Source organism: Vipera berus, assembly GCF_964194415.1.
Source record: "Vipera berus genome assembly, chromosome: 2".
NCBI lineage: Eukaryota > Metazoa > Chordata > Lepidosauria > Squamata > Viperidae > Vipera > Vipera berus.
Window position 1 is genome coordinate 60,492,872 of NC_138203.1, and position 14,355 is coordinate 60,507,226.

At 38.5% G+C, this 14,355-nt stretch overlaps 1 protein-coding gene across 1 annotated transcript in view; it reads right to left on the reverse strand.

Moving 5' to 3' along the window:
• LOC308662726 (uncharacterized protein) overlaps positions 1 to 14,355 on the reverse strand; it is a gene marked incomplete at its 5' end in the record, with an annotated part of 80,424 nt that overhangs the window by 15,968 nt on the left and 50,101 nt on the right. Inside the window, 3 exons of the mRNA XM_081318869.1 lie at positions 5,353 to 5,453; positions 9,159 to 9,249; positions 12,088 to 12,136. Of these exons, the coding sequence (XP_081174995.1) occupies positions 5,353 to 5,453; positions 9,159 to 9,249; positions 12,088 to 12,136 (241 nt within the window). The remainder of the gene's footprint in view (positions 1 to 5,352; positions 5,454 to 9,158; positions 9,250 to 12,087; positions 12,137 to 14,355) is intronic.

Below are 14,355 nucleotides of genomic sequence, written 5' to 3' on the forward strand. Positions count from 1 at the left end.
TTCTGCCAGCAGACAAAGGCAACGCCACGGTGGTAATGAACTCATCTGACTACCATACCAAATTATCCAACCTACTCCGAGACTCCACATACAAACTCCTCAAGACAGATCCCACCACCTACCTGGAAAAAACCACAAAATCCAAAATAAAAGCCACCCCCATCAGTGAAGAGATCCAGCAAACAATCATTCCCAGAGAAAAATCATCCAGATGTCCTAAGCTCTATGGTCTGCCCAAGATACACAAAGAAGGAACCCCACTCAGACCCATAGTCAGCTCCATAGGCTCACCTCTACAAAATCTAGCCAAATTTCTTGCCAAACAACTACAACAACTACAGCCTTACGCAAATTCCATCACCTCACACGTACAAAACTCATTCCAATTCATAGAGATCATAAGTAAACTAAACTTACAGCCCTGTGACCTACTTGTGAGCTTCGATGTCGTATCCCTCTTCACCCAAGTGCCAATCAAAGAAGCCTTGACAGCTATCCTAAATAAATACAACCCCCCAAAACACATCCTAGATCTGACCAACCACTGCCTATCTAACACATACTTCATCTACAATGGACAAAGATACAAACAAATGGAAGGAGCACCCATGGGATCACCCCTTTCACCCGTCATTGCAAACCTCTACATGGAACACTTTGAAACCCTCACTCTAGAAAAATCCAACCACAAACCCAAACTCTGGCTCAGATACGTAGATGACACCTTCGTAATCTGGCCACACGGCAAAGAAAAACTGGATGACTTCCTCACACACCTCAATAGCCTACACCCCAAAATACAATTCACCATGGAAACAGAAGCTAACAATCAACTCCCCTTCCTTGATGTCTTAGTCTACTAGAAATCCAACGGCTCCCTAGGACACACTATCTACCATAAAAAAACACACACAAACCGCTATCTGAACGCACTCTCACACCACCACCCAGCACAGATCAACTCCGTAGCCAAGACACTCATCTCCAGAACAAAACACCTAGCTGATGAACAACACCTAAAAACCGAACTACACACTCTCACTAATGTACTAACAGCCAATGGATTCCAAAGAAACACGATTACCAACTTAATCCGAAGAGAGACACCCACAAAAACCCAAGACAGAGAACAAGAAAATGGCAAAGCCCTTCCTCCCATACTTAAAAGGGACCACAGACAGAATCAGCAAGATCCTCCAAAAACACAACATCAAAACAGCATTCTACACAGACAGAAAAATATCCACCATCCTAAGAAACCCCAAAGACATAATTGGGTTAGAAAACCAAGGAGTATACGAAATCCCATGCACCACCTGCCCCACCACATACATCGGACAGACCAACAGAAGAATAAGTGCACGCATTGAAGAGCACAAAAACTCACTCAGAAAGGGAGAACAAATTTCATCCCTGGTCCAACACTTTGAAGCCACGGGACATGAAATTGATTTTAAAAAAACCAAAACTATCGCCAAAATTGAACATTTTAACAACAGAATAATTAGAGAAGCCATTGAGATAGAAAAACGCCCCCACAGCATGAACAAACGAGATGATACCTCTCGCCTACCAGCCATTTGGAAACCCGCCTTGATTGACAGACGAGTCCCAACCACCAAAAATGATACCAGACCCAAATTCATGATAACATCACATGACATCACCACCACACAACCATTCAAAAAGCAAATCCGAACCCACAATGATAACGATGCACAACCACAAAACAGAAACCTAACTACAGCTGCAACATCAGCCACTTTAAACCCCTCCAAACCACACAATAAGCAAACTGACACCCACTATAAAAACATGGCACCACCACAAACATGAAGCCGAAAAAAAGCAGCACAACTCACCAGCTCAGTTCTAAGGCTGGCAGCTGAGACCAGCCCATCCACTCAAAACACACCCCCACCCAATCAGAACACACCCACCATTCAAAACACACTCCCACCCAATCAGAACACACCTAATCCCCCACCCAATCAGAGCACACCTCCACCCACAGAACACACCCCCTCTGGCAGTTTAAAAAAGAGGAACAAACAGCCACTACCACATGCTTCTCCCAGAAGAAGGAAGCTGAAGCCACCAGCCTGATGATGACGGATGGGATTCCGTCGAAACGTCGCCCCTACACCTTTAGTTCTACGCGGGGAAAAACCCGAATAACCAAAGATCCACATACAAACACCCGCGAAAACCTCAGAAAACAAATATATATATATATATATATATATATATATATATATATATATATATATATATATATATATATATATATATATATATATATATATATATATATATATATATATATATATATATAAATATAATTATTATTATTATTATTATTATTATTATTATTATTATTATTATTATTATTATTATTATTTATTGCATTTATATACCGCCCTTTCCCTGAGGACTGAGGGCGGTTTACAGGGAGTTAAAAATCAAACATACAAAAGTTAAAAAACCAATTTAAAAAAGATTAAACCAACCCTGTACAATTAAAAAACCCAATTAAAATAAATTTCTCCTCAGCCTGGGCCCGAGAGCTCAAAGAGCCAGGTCTTCAGGCCCCGGCGGAATGATCGGAGGTCGGGGGCAGTCCTCAGCTCCAATGGCAGCTGGTTCCAGAGGGCAGGCGCCCCCACTGAGAAGGCCCTATCCCTGGGTGTTACCCACCGGCAATCTCTTACCGGCGGGACCCTGAGCAGACCCTCCCTGTGGGAGCGCACTGGGCGAAGGGCATTTGATGCCGGCAGCAGGTGTTCCCTCAAATACCCCGGACCCAGGCCATGTAGGGCTTTATAGGTGATAACCAGCACCTTGAATTTCACCCGGAGGGCAACCGGAAGCCAATGCAGCTCGCGGAGTAGAGGTGTTACATGGGAGTATCGGGAAACCCCCATTACAACTCGCGCGGCCGCATTCTGCACCAGTTGAAGCCTCCGAGTGGTCTTCAAGGGCAGCCCCATGTAGAGAGCGTTACAGTAGTCCAAACGGGAGGTCACAAGCGCATGAGTAACTGTGCGTAGGGCTTCTCGGTCCAGATAGGATGTATGTATATATATATAGGTATATATATATGTATGTATGTATATATATATATATATATATATATATATATATATATATATATATATATATATATATATATATATATATGTATGTATGTATGTATGTATATATGTATATATGTATATATGTGTATATGTATATGTGTATATATATATATATATATGTATATGTATATATATATATATATAGATAGATAGATAGATAGATAGATAGATAGATAGATAAATATATAGATATATAGATATAGATATATAGATATATAGATATATAGATATATGTATATATATATAATTGCAAAGTTGACAAAACTCAAAGGGAATTCAAACCATGACAAGATGCTGTTGTATTTTCTTTTTCTTCTGTGGATATATATATATATATATATATATATATATATATATATATATATACGCAAATTATTCAAATTGCTAATAAAGAATTTTGGGAGGCTGAGATGGCCATTTCGAACTCTTTATGTTCTCATCAGTCAGTCATACCCTTTATCTGAGATTCGAACCTGGGCTGATTGTATATTAGGCAGTTGTTTTAACTTGCTGAGCCACAGGTTCTTTCTCTCTTTTTATTAGCTAGAAGGCAAGGCTAAATATATGTTAAGTATTTGTCAAGGCTTTGTGAAAGCACCTTGCTAATTAACTCTTTCATTCCTGCTTTGGCCTGTCTCAAGGCTTATCCACAGGATATAGTCAACTATGACAGCTCATTATTTGTGCAAATTATTCAAATTGCTAATAAAGAATTTTGGGAGGCTGAGATGGCCATTTCGAACTCTTTATGTTCTCATCAGTCAGTCATACCCTTTATCTGAGATTCGAACCTGGGCTGATTGTATATTAGGCAGTTGTTTTAACTTGCTGAGCCACAGGTTCTTTATTAGCAATTTGAATAATTTGCACAAATAATGAGCTGTCATAGTTGACTATATCCTGTGGATAAGCCTTGAGACAGGCCAAAGCAGGAATGAAAGAGTTAATTAGCAAGGTGCTTTCACAAAGCCTTGACAAATACTTAACATATATTTAGCCTTGCCTTCTAGCTAATAAAAAGAGAGAAAGAACCTGTGGCTCAGCAAGTTAAAACAACTGCCTAATATACAATCAGCCCAGGTTCGAATCTCAGATAAAGGGTATGACTGACTGATGAGAACATAAAGAGTTCGAAATGGCCATCTCAGCCTCCCAAAATTCTTTATTAGCAATTTGAATAATTTGCACAAATAATGAGCTGTCATAGTTGACTATATCCTGTGGATAAGCTTTGAGACAGGCCAAAGCAGGAATGAAAGAGTTAATTAGCAAGGTGCTTTCACAAAGCCTTGACAAATACTTAACATATATATATATATATATATATATATATATATATATATATATATATATATATATATATATATATATATATATATATATATATATATATATATATATATATATATATATATATATATATATATATATATATATATATATATATATATATATATATATATGTAAATTTTAGATTGCTAACAAAGAATTAAAGGGAGACTGACTTAATTCTTTGTTAGCAATCTAAAATTTACACAAATATGAGCTGTTACTGTTGTGACTACTGCCTGTCTAGTGGAAAATGTTTTTCTGTTCAACTAAGTGAACTGATGGATTTCTGTTTTGCTTTGTTTCTGTACAAGTCTAATCTTCCATAAAGAAATTATGGCAATAACAATGCTTTGTATTTTATTCTCTGACTAAAAGTCATAGTTAATATGAAGATGAAACAATTACAAGCAGGCAGTTTGTAGTATAGTTTGAAACAATAACAACTACCATATTTTTCCATCTATAAGACGCACCCTTGTATAAGACGCTCTGGCACGCGAATTTCTCCGCACCGATCAGCTGTTCGGTGGAGCGCCAAACAACTGAGCCGGCAAATCCGGAAGTTCAGCTGGCTGACAATCTTGCCCCCTTCCCCCTCCTGTTAGTGGCAAGCCCACGGGTTCGACACCCATACCAGGTGGCATGGCAACCCACACAGGCATGCCCTGGGCTGCGGAGGTTACCATTATTTTTCTGTGTATAAGATGCTACACTTGTATAAGACGCACTTGATTTTTGAACAGGGTGTTTGCAGGAAAAAATAGCGTCTTGTACACGGAAAAATATGGTATGCTTAGGGTTTTTTTGCAAGATAAATCTAACTTTCTGATATTTGAGGAAATGATTCTACTGTTGAATAAACTGTAGAATAAAAAATACTTACATGTTAAGTTTTTGAAATTCAGACTCCAATAATTCAAAAGCCTTTGTAATCATTTTCATTGCTTGGCTAAATATAGAATGGAAATCCTGGAGGTCTTCTCTCTATATGGAAAATTAACAGTGCTTCAACTTCCATCAGAGATAAAAGGTTGATAATAATTAATTAACACATCCATGACTGGTAGTATCTTTTAAAAATTAGCCAAGCTTTTTTCATAGCATTTTTTACTACTTGGCCTGGTGATGGTGGTAAAGGTGGGGTGATGAGGATGATGATAACTGTTATAATTCAATCTGGAATTAAAGTTCTGAAGTTGAGTGTTCCATCACCTTGCTCTGTGATTAACTCCAGACCCGATAATTTAGCAATTGTATTGAGACAGTGAGTACATCTTACTTTGGTATCTGATTCTCAAACAGTATGATAGAGCTTGGATTAGGAGTTGAGGAAATACTTGACATTTATTCAGTTAATAAAATTAATAATAGTCATAATGAAATGTAATTACTCTATTCTGTTACAACACAATGCCTGCTATTTAGCAGCCATTTCTCAACATTCAGTGCTAATTAATTCATTTGCCAAGGAGTATATCATGAAGACAAATATTTAATTGCTAGTTTAATAGCTAACTACAGAGTAATTAATCTGCTAAGTAAAGATGATACTGAGGTAATCTGGGAAATCGTTATCAGTAAATGATTTAAAGAACATTTAAATGGGTCCCTCCTGCCAACATTTTATTCTGAAATGACTTGCAATATTTTAGATGGCTTCTTGGGAGACTATGTATGTAGGTCAAATGCTAGATAGGCAGAAATAAATACATAAAACAGACCTTGCACAAACAGTCCAAGTGCAGCTGCATTCAAAAGAATTCACAATAGTTTAACAATTATTTAACATATTTGTTTATTAACCTTCACAATGATGATTATCTCTGGTTAGGCACATAGGCAACATTCATCCCACCCAACCAGTGCATGGAACTCTTTTACAAGATGGACACAAGAAAAATCAGCACAATCTGATGGAAGTCCCTTTATACAATCCTTGGATTTGTTTACCTGTTTAAAAAATATGCATATTCCTTTTCATCTAAGCTAATGACTAATTATTTAGAATAAAGTAATATTACTTTATTTATGGAAAGTTATAGGGGGAAAAAAGAGTGGTGCAGGAGCTACCATTTCTAGTAATGGATTTCTTGGAAATTCAAATGTTGCCCTGTAAGCAAATGTAGTGAATAAAATACACTATTCACTGTGTTTAAACGGTAAACAGAAAGTGTATAATACACCAATAGGTAATGTAATCTGGGTGTCCAAGGAGATTTTAGGCAGATTGCCTGTATTTTTCAGCCTAGGAAAGTTCAAAAAACCCCTCTCCCCCAACAAAATGAGCAAATGAACAGCTTTTTTTGCTGCTTGCATTGACTGAGAGTTATGTAAAATATAAGGGTTAAGAGCTGAAAGTGTCTCTTTTACTAGAGAAAGACACAAAAAATGCTTTCAGGCAGAAAATTCCCTTTCCTCCACTGTGAGGGCAGATTGCCATATGTCAGGAGGCTCCAAACTTGGCAATTTTAAGACTTGTGGACTTCAGCTCCCAGAATTCCTCAGCCAGCATGGCGGCTGAGGAACTATGGGAGTTGAAATCCACAGGTCTTAAAGTTGCCATGTTTGGAGAGCCCTGATATATTGATTTATTTTATTTTATTTTATTGGATTTATATACCGCCCTTTCCTGAAGGACTCAGGGCGGTTTACAGGGTAATTAAAACATTGATACAAAAATTAAAAAGAATTAAAAAGAATTATTTTTAATCCCTAAAAAAATATAAAACCCCAATTAAAAACTCTCAGCCTGGGCCGGAGAGCTTGAAGAGCCAGGTCTCCAGGTCCCGGCGAAATGAACGAAGGTCGGGGGCGGTCCTGAGCTCCATGGGCAGCTGGTTCCAGAGGGCAGGCGCACCCACTGAGAAGGCCCTCCCCCTGGGTGTTACCCGCCGGCAATCTTTAACCAGCGGCACCCTGAGAAGGCCCTCCCTGTGCGAGCGCACTGGACGAAGGGAACTTGATGCCGGCAGCAGGTGTTCCCTCAGATATCCCGGACCCAAGCCATTAAGGGCTTTATAGGTCATCACCAGCACCTTGAATCTCACCCGGAGGGCAACCGGAAGCCAATGCAGCTTGCGGAGTAGAGGTGTTACATGGGAGTGTCGGGAAACCCCCATCACAACTCGCGCGGCCGCATTCTGCACCAGCTGAAGCCTCCGAGTGGTCCTCAAGGGCAGCCCCATGTAGAGAGCATTGCAGTAGTCTAAATGGGAGGTCATGTTTATGCTATTACTCCTCTCTTCTCCTTTTCCATCTCATCGGGAATATACTGGAGCTAATAACCTGCCTTTTCCCCAGTGATTCCTATTAGAATTGTTACTGACTTCAACCTGCATTAAATTCTGCAGCACTTGTAACCACAACAAGTGCCCATCTTTCCCAAGTTTTAAAAGCAGTCAGGGAAAAAACTGAACTAAAGTGGGGAAAGACAAGTTTGGATCATATGACTCATGAGTGAGGCAGAGATTGCAATGGTAGGCTAAAATACTCACACAGACTCCCCCCTCTCTCCTCTATGTGACACAGTTTCCACCTTCTTATTGCTTCACAAAATAGAAGGGTGATGCACAGATAAATCAAAAGGGCATTTTGATAGCATTTGCCCTTGCAGTTATTCAAGATATTCTCCTGTGTAGATAAGTCCAGGAAATTGGGAAAACTAACAAACAAGAAATATAACTTTTCCTTTTTTTGTCCCCAAAGCTGAAATCAAACCATCTAAGTGGCAAAAGTGCCATAAATGACCATGGTATCATTAACTTGTCACTTGAGTTAAATTACTTTTCTATATCCCAGAATTGAGTAATTGAGTAACCATGGGAGAATCGCTAACGTGGCTTTGATGTTTTGTATGTCACTGTAAAGCAAATGTTTCCAGGCAGGAAATCTCAGCTTTAATATTGGCCTTGCTACTCAATTTTGCAAAAATTCCCACAAAGCAATGTTAGCAATATTGATCTAGGTGAATCAATAGTCCAAAACTAATATTAGACAGGGATGCGGTGGCTCAGTGGGTTAGGATGCTGAGCTTGTTGATCAGAAGGTCGGCAGTTTGGCGGGTTGAATCCCGAGTGCCGCGTAACAGAGTGAGTGCCTGTTACTCGTCCCAGCTTCTGCCAACCTAACAGTTCAAAAGCATGTAAAAAAGCAAGTAGAAAAATAGGGACCACTATGGTGGGAAGGTAACAGCGTTCCGTGTGCCTTTGGCATCTAGTCATGCCGGCATCTAGTCATGCCACATGACCATGGAGACGTCCTCGGACAAGCGCTGGCTCTTCGGCTTTGAAACGGAGATGAGCACCGGCCTCTAGAGTTGGAAACGACTAACACGTATGTGCGGGGGGACCTTTACCTTTACCTTTTTAATATTAGACAAGAACCTATGCTCCTGTGCATGTACCTGTGCAAAAGGAAGAAAGTCCTTAGCAAGAAGGAATTTCTTATAGCAAAAAAACGTGAAACCAATAAAAGAGAAATTCTGGATAGATTTGTATATTTTGCTGGGCTTACATTAGTCAGATACACTCAAGGCATACCTCTGGAGCATAAAACGTATCCTGCCACTCTGTAAGAGTTTGACTAACAGATGAGCAGTCTTGGTTATTATTTTTTTAAAAAAAATCTTCTGTCTACATAGTTCTAATAAAAAAAAAACGTGCGCTAGCAAAACTGAAGTAAGTCACTTACTGTAACTGAAGGTGGTGGCGAAACTGATGCAGGCTGCAAAGAATATTCTGTCAATTCGTATTTCACCTTAGGAATTTTGGTGTGTGTGAAACTGTATGTCAAGCACAACATATTAAAAGCCAGTTTAAGTTAAACTTACATGAGTCACAGTAGTTATTCAGGAGAGAATTTTATAACTGCTTGAAAAAAATAGTTCAATAGAACATGTGCTGTCTGTATATAGATAAAGTCTCCTTTGAATTGCACTCAATGTCTGATGACTGATGCAAGTAATTTTCTTGGCAACAAATTGGAAATGCTTGAGCATTGCGTTTTTCCAGATTTTTTTTTTTTTTTTGGCGGGGAGGGGAAATTCTCCAATGTAGTTTGCAAATTTCCGGGTAGTTTCCTATCTAAGTACTAAATAGATACATGTTGCTTAGCTTTTCAGAATAAGCCAGGATTGGATGGAGGCTGTTAATTAGCTGAAGAACTGAGAAGAAATCCGTATTTTCAGAATATACATTACACACAAACATACTGGACTTTCAACTTTACAGTCCTGGGTTGAATGAGAGGGACTAGGTCCAAAGTCACTAAGCTGACCTCTGTGCCAAAGGTAGACTAGAACATGGTCTCCCTACTCTTATTCCAACACCTTAATTACCCCACCACACTGGCACTTTCATTGAGGAATACTAAAACCTTTTAATTTTTAATTAATTTTTTTTCTAACCTCAGCCCTCAGTTTAACTTCTTGAATTATGCCCCTAGTCAGAAAAGGACCAAACTTTATCGATCCCCAGCAGGAGAAGCTAGAGGCATACAGTATACCTTGGGGTAGGTGATGAAGAATATCTTTTTTTCATAGGCGTATGTATTGTGAATTTCTGTAGTCTGGAGATGAAATATGCATTTTTTCTAAACTTGCTACCTGGTAAAGATAGGTCCATTAACAATAACCTTATATAGATTAACTATTAAGCTGTGCCCCATGCCTAATTTTCAACCAGTGTAGATCTTTTAGGATACACATTATAGTATGTGAAATCTAAATTTACACCGTTCAGGAACAGTTGATGCATATTGCACTGGTTGTAATTTCCAGACATTTTTATAGCACAATCAGTTTGTTCCCATTTTTAAGAGGCATGAATTCATTATTTCATGGTTTCACATGATTTCACGTGATTTCTATGGTTTTTATGCATCAGGTAAGTCTGCTTCCTTTGAGCTACTCCACTTATGAACTAATTTTAAGTAACTTTGATTATTAACTTTGCTTCATATATTTATTATAATAACCCGCATCACACTAGGTGTCAAATTTCCTAAAGCCACGTGAGTCTTACTTTTCTGCTGCAGAAACACAGTTCTTTGGAACTATATTTTGTAACAGTCCTTATTAGATGTATCGCTTAACAGTCTATGATTCTACCAAAATTATAGTACTATTATAGCAATGGTTTGTTTATAAATTAGAGTTAGCTTGTGATTTTTATCTTGATATCACTGGATGTTTTCAATTTATTTTTATAATAATTGTATAGATGTGTGGTATTTTATTTTATTATATATATTATTATTGTTACACAGTCAGCCAGATGTTCAGACTGGGTTTGGCAATTTTGTCTACCTATTGAGTCCTTACAAGGACCTGGGATAGGCAGATCTGGATGTTTGATGGTGTTACAGATATTGTCCCAGGATGGAAGCTGTTCTAAGTAAAACTGCCTTTTGCAATTGACTGATGGTGAAATTGTCAATGCCAATAGTGTCCAAGTGGTACTCCAGTTGTTTTGGGATTGCGCACAAGGTGCCTATTACTGTTGGTATTACCCTTGCTTGCCTTTGCCACAGTCGTTCTGTTTCTATTTGTAGACTTTGTATTTTGTTATCTCCTCCAGTTGTTTCTCTTCTTTTATGCTGTCTCCAGGCACTGCCACATCCACTATCCAGACTTTTTTGTCACTATTATTATTAGCAGTAGTATTAGTATTATTATTTTGAAGTGTGAGTTCAGTGACACTGATTCCTCAGCTCTTCACAGCCTACTGACCACACAGGTTTCCCTTGTCTTTTACTCTGTATGCCCTGTTTTTATTCCTTCTGCTGCTGTTCCAACACAAACAGAGTCTTTTGCTTGCAAACACTGCCTAATACTTTAAGATGCAGCTAGGTAGGTGGTAGGCTGTGTCCTTCTCCATGTATTGCTTTAAATAAACTTTCTTTCGTATTAAATCTGCACATTGATCCATGTTCAGTGTAGATTTCGACTGTGAGGAATGTTCATGCACACAAATTTGCTTTCTCCAACCCTTTCATTATTATTTTCAGGAATTTCCTGATTTTAGGTATGCTGTTCAGTAAGCTGCCATTACTATCATTAGCTTTGAAGGATGGGCTGAATAACTACAACATCACTAAATAGTTGTAGGAATATGTTTAAAATCGTGATGGGTAAATCATTTAGATTCATTTTGAAATTGAAACACCTTATTACACAACAGCCCCATTGCAAGCATGAAACAGCTGCTCTGGACTAAAATCAGCTGTGTTTGAACTGGAAATGGGCTGTTTTGAGATCAAAAGAGGATCTTTCGAATTGGATAGCATTTTGGCCTGAAATGTCTTAGATAACCTTGTTTGAAGCACGGTAGGGAAAAATGCAGCACTAGCTCACATATGCTGTATGCACTTAGAAAGTAACCAGTGCTAGTTCAGTGGCACTTACCAATAGATGAATGTGTAGAGAATTACATCCTAAAGCAGTGGGAAGGAAGAAGCCTGCTAAGAGTAAACTAAAAGTGTTTATTGTTAGCAGACTGCAGACATTTTATGAATACTAGTTAGCTGATGCTAAAAAAAAAACGGCTTTCCTTTTTCTCCCCTTTCTCTCTCAGAAATTGTAGGAGGCAAAACAGGATGTCAGTAAAAAATAAATAAATACCTGCTGCTTATTCCTTGAATTCCCAGTTCTGAAAAAATCTCTTTCATAACTAGAATTGAAAAAACAAAGATCAGAAATGTAATTTTAGCTCATGAATATTATTTAGTTAAAACAGAAATTAATAAGGTCTGTTAGATACTTTAGGATATATGATAAGGATTATGGAAAGTGGATACCATACATACACAAGCCATACTGAACAGCTTAAATATGATTTTATTCACTTGGAAAGTGAGTCTGTGTTTGAAACAATAAATTTGTCCTTTCAATAGGTTCTAACTTCCTCAAGGTAACTCATGTCATTGCAAGGTTTGTTCTTGTAGCTTGTAAAATTTGTACATTGCTGATAGCAAAATGATTGTACATTTTTGTCTTGTACGCCTTATTTTGTATATTTTGTAGCTTTGTTCTGCTGGTTTATTTAGTAAGTTTTACTTAGTCTGGGTCCCTGACCTGTAATAAAGGATTTGAGAAACATTAGCCATTTTGTTCCTTTCTAAAGCATGAGAAGAAGACAAGCTATTTATCTCTGCCTTTTTATTAGATTTAGATTTAGATTTTATTAGATTTATATACCGCCCTTTCCCGAAGGACTCAGGGCGGTTTACAGGGCATTTTAAAATCACATCAATATAAAATACAAAGTTAAAAGAGAATTAAAAGATTAAATTATCCCTAAAAATAAAACCCCAGTTAAAATTCTCAGCCTGGGTCAGAGAGCTCAAAGAGCCAAGTCTTCAGGTCCCGGCGGAATGAGCGTAGGTCAGGGGCAGTCCTGAGCTCCATGGGCAGCTGGTTCCAGAGGGCAGGCGCACCCACAGAAAAGGCCCTCTCCCTGGGTGTTATCCGCCGGCAATCTTTTACTGGCGGCACCCTGAGAAGACCCTCCCTCTGCGAGCGCACTGGACGAAGGGAACTTGATGCTGGCAGCAGGTGTTCCCTCAAATATCCCGGACCCAAGCCATTTAGGGCTTTATAGGTCATCACCAGCACTTTGAATCTCACCCAGAGAGCAACCGGAAGCCAATGCAGCTCACGGAGTAGAGATGGGAGTATCGGGAGACCCCCATCACAACTCGCGCGGCCGCATTCTGCACCAGTTGTAGTCTCCGAATGGTCCTCAAGGGCAGCCCCATGTTGAGAGCATTGCAGTAGTCTAAACGGGAGGTCACGAGCGCATGAGTGACTGTGCGTAGGGCATCTCGGTCCAGGTAGGGTCGCAACTGGCGCACCAGGCGAACCTGGGCAAAAGCTCCCCTGGTCACGGTTCGTATATGATATAAGATATCTTCTCCTGTTCTCTTTTTTTAAAGTCTGTCATATACTGTCCCAAAGGTGCTTTTCCAAGAGGCAACTGGACTCTGTTTCTACTTGAGGATGTTTCGCTTCTCACTTACTTTATATAATCTTCATGCTTGCTTTATTTCCATTTTTCCGATATTTTATTAAAGGAAAGTACCCTGATTTTGTTGGTTATGAATGGAAAGAAAGAACAAGAAACTCATTATTCTGCTGCTATATTCTAGCTATATGTCTTCCCTCTTTTTTGCTCTCTGGTTAGAAGTAATTTTGCAGGCAGTGGGACTTAGAGAAAATAGATATGTTTTCAGCTTTCACTCTGTTTTCTAGCTATTTCTGAGTAGACATGAATGAAAGAGAGGAGGAAGAAGGAGGGCAGGTAATTAAAAAACCTTACAAAGAGATTTCAGACTTTATTTTTTTCGGAGGAAGACTGGAAGAAGGGGGAAGAGAGAATAGTTACTTAACTCTCTGTTTTACTTGTGTCAAATCACTATAGCAATTGTATTTAGGAGTAAATTATGAAGATGTATATGTCATAAATGTTCTGTTGAAGGGCTGGATCATTCTACTTGGAAGAAAAATGTGGAGAGAAAAAATGTTGTGAAGTCTATCTATGGAGTGAAACTATTCTTTATTTTATTCATTTATTAAATTTATATGTTGCCCATCTTACTATCCAAAGTAACTCTGGGAATTTCCACTTCGGCCATAATAACCAAAGATGCCATCATTAATTAAGTTTTGAAAATACTGGAATACCAAAGCAGAAAGAGTAGCAAGATTGCAGGCTGGTAAATGTGTTGTATAGAACGCAAGTGAGCCAGATGTTATAATAGGGCAAAATTGTTTTATGATTGACTTCAGAACTACAAACATGGGATTTAAAAAAATAAAAATTAAGAAGAATATTTGAAAACACTTTCCTTTCTTAGGAAAGGACTTTGCCTAATGGAGAGAAGAAGGTTC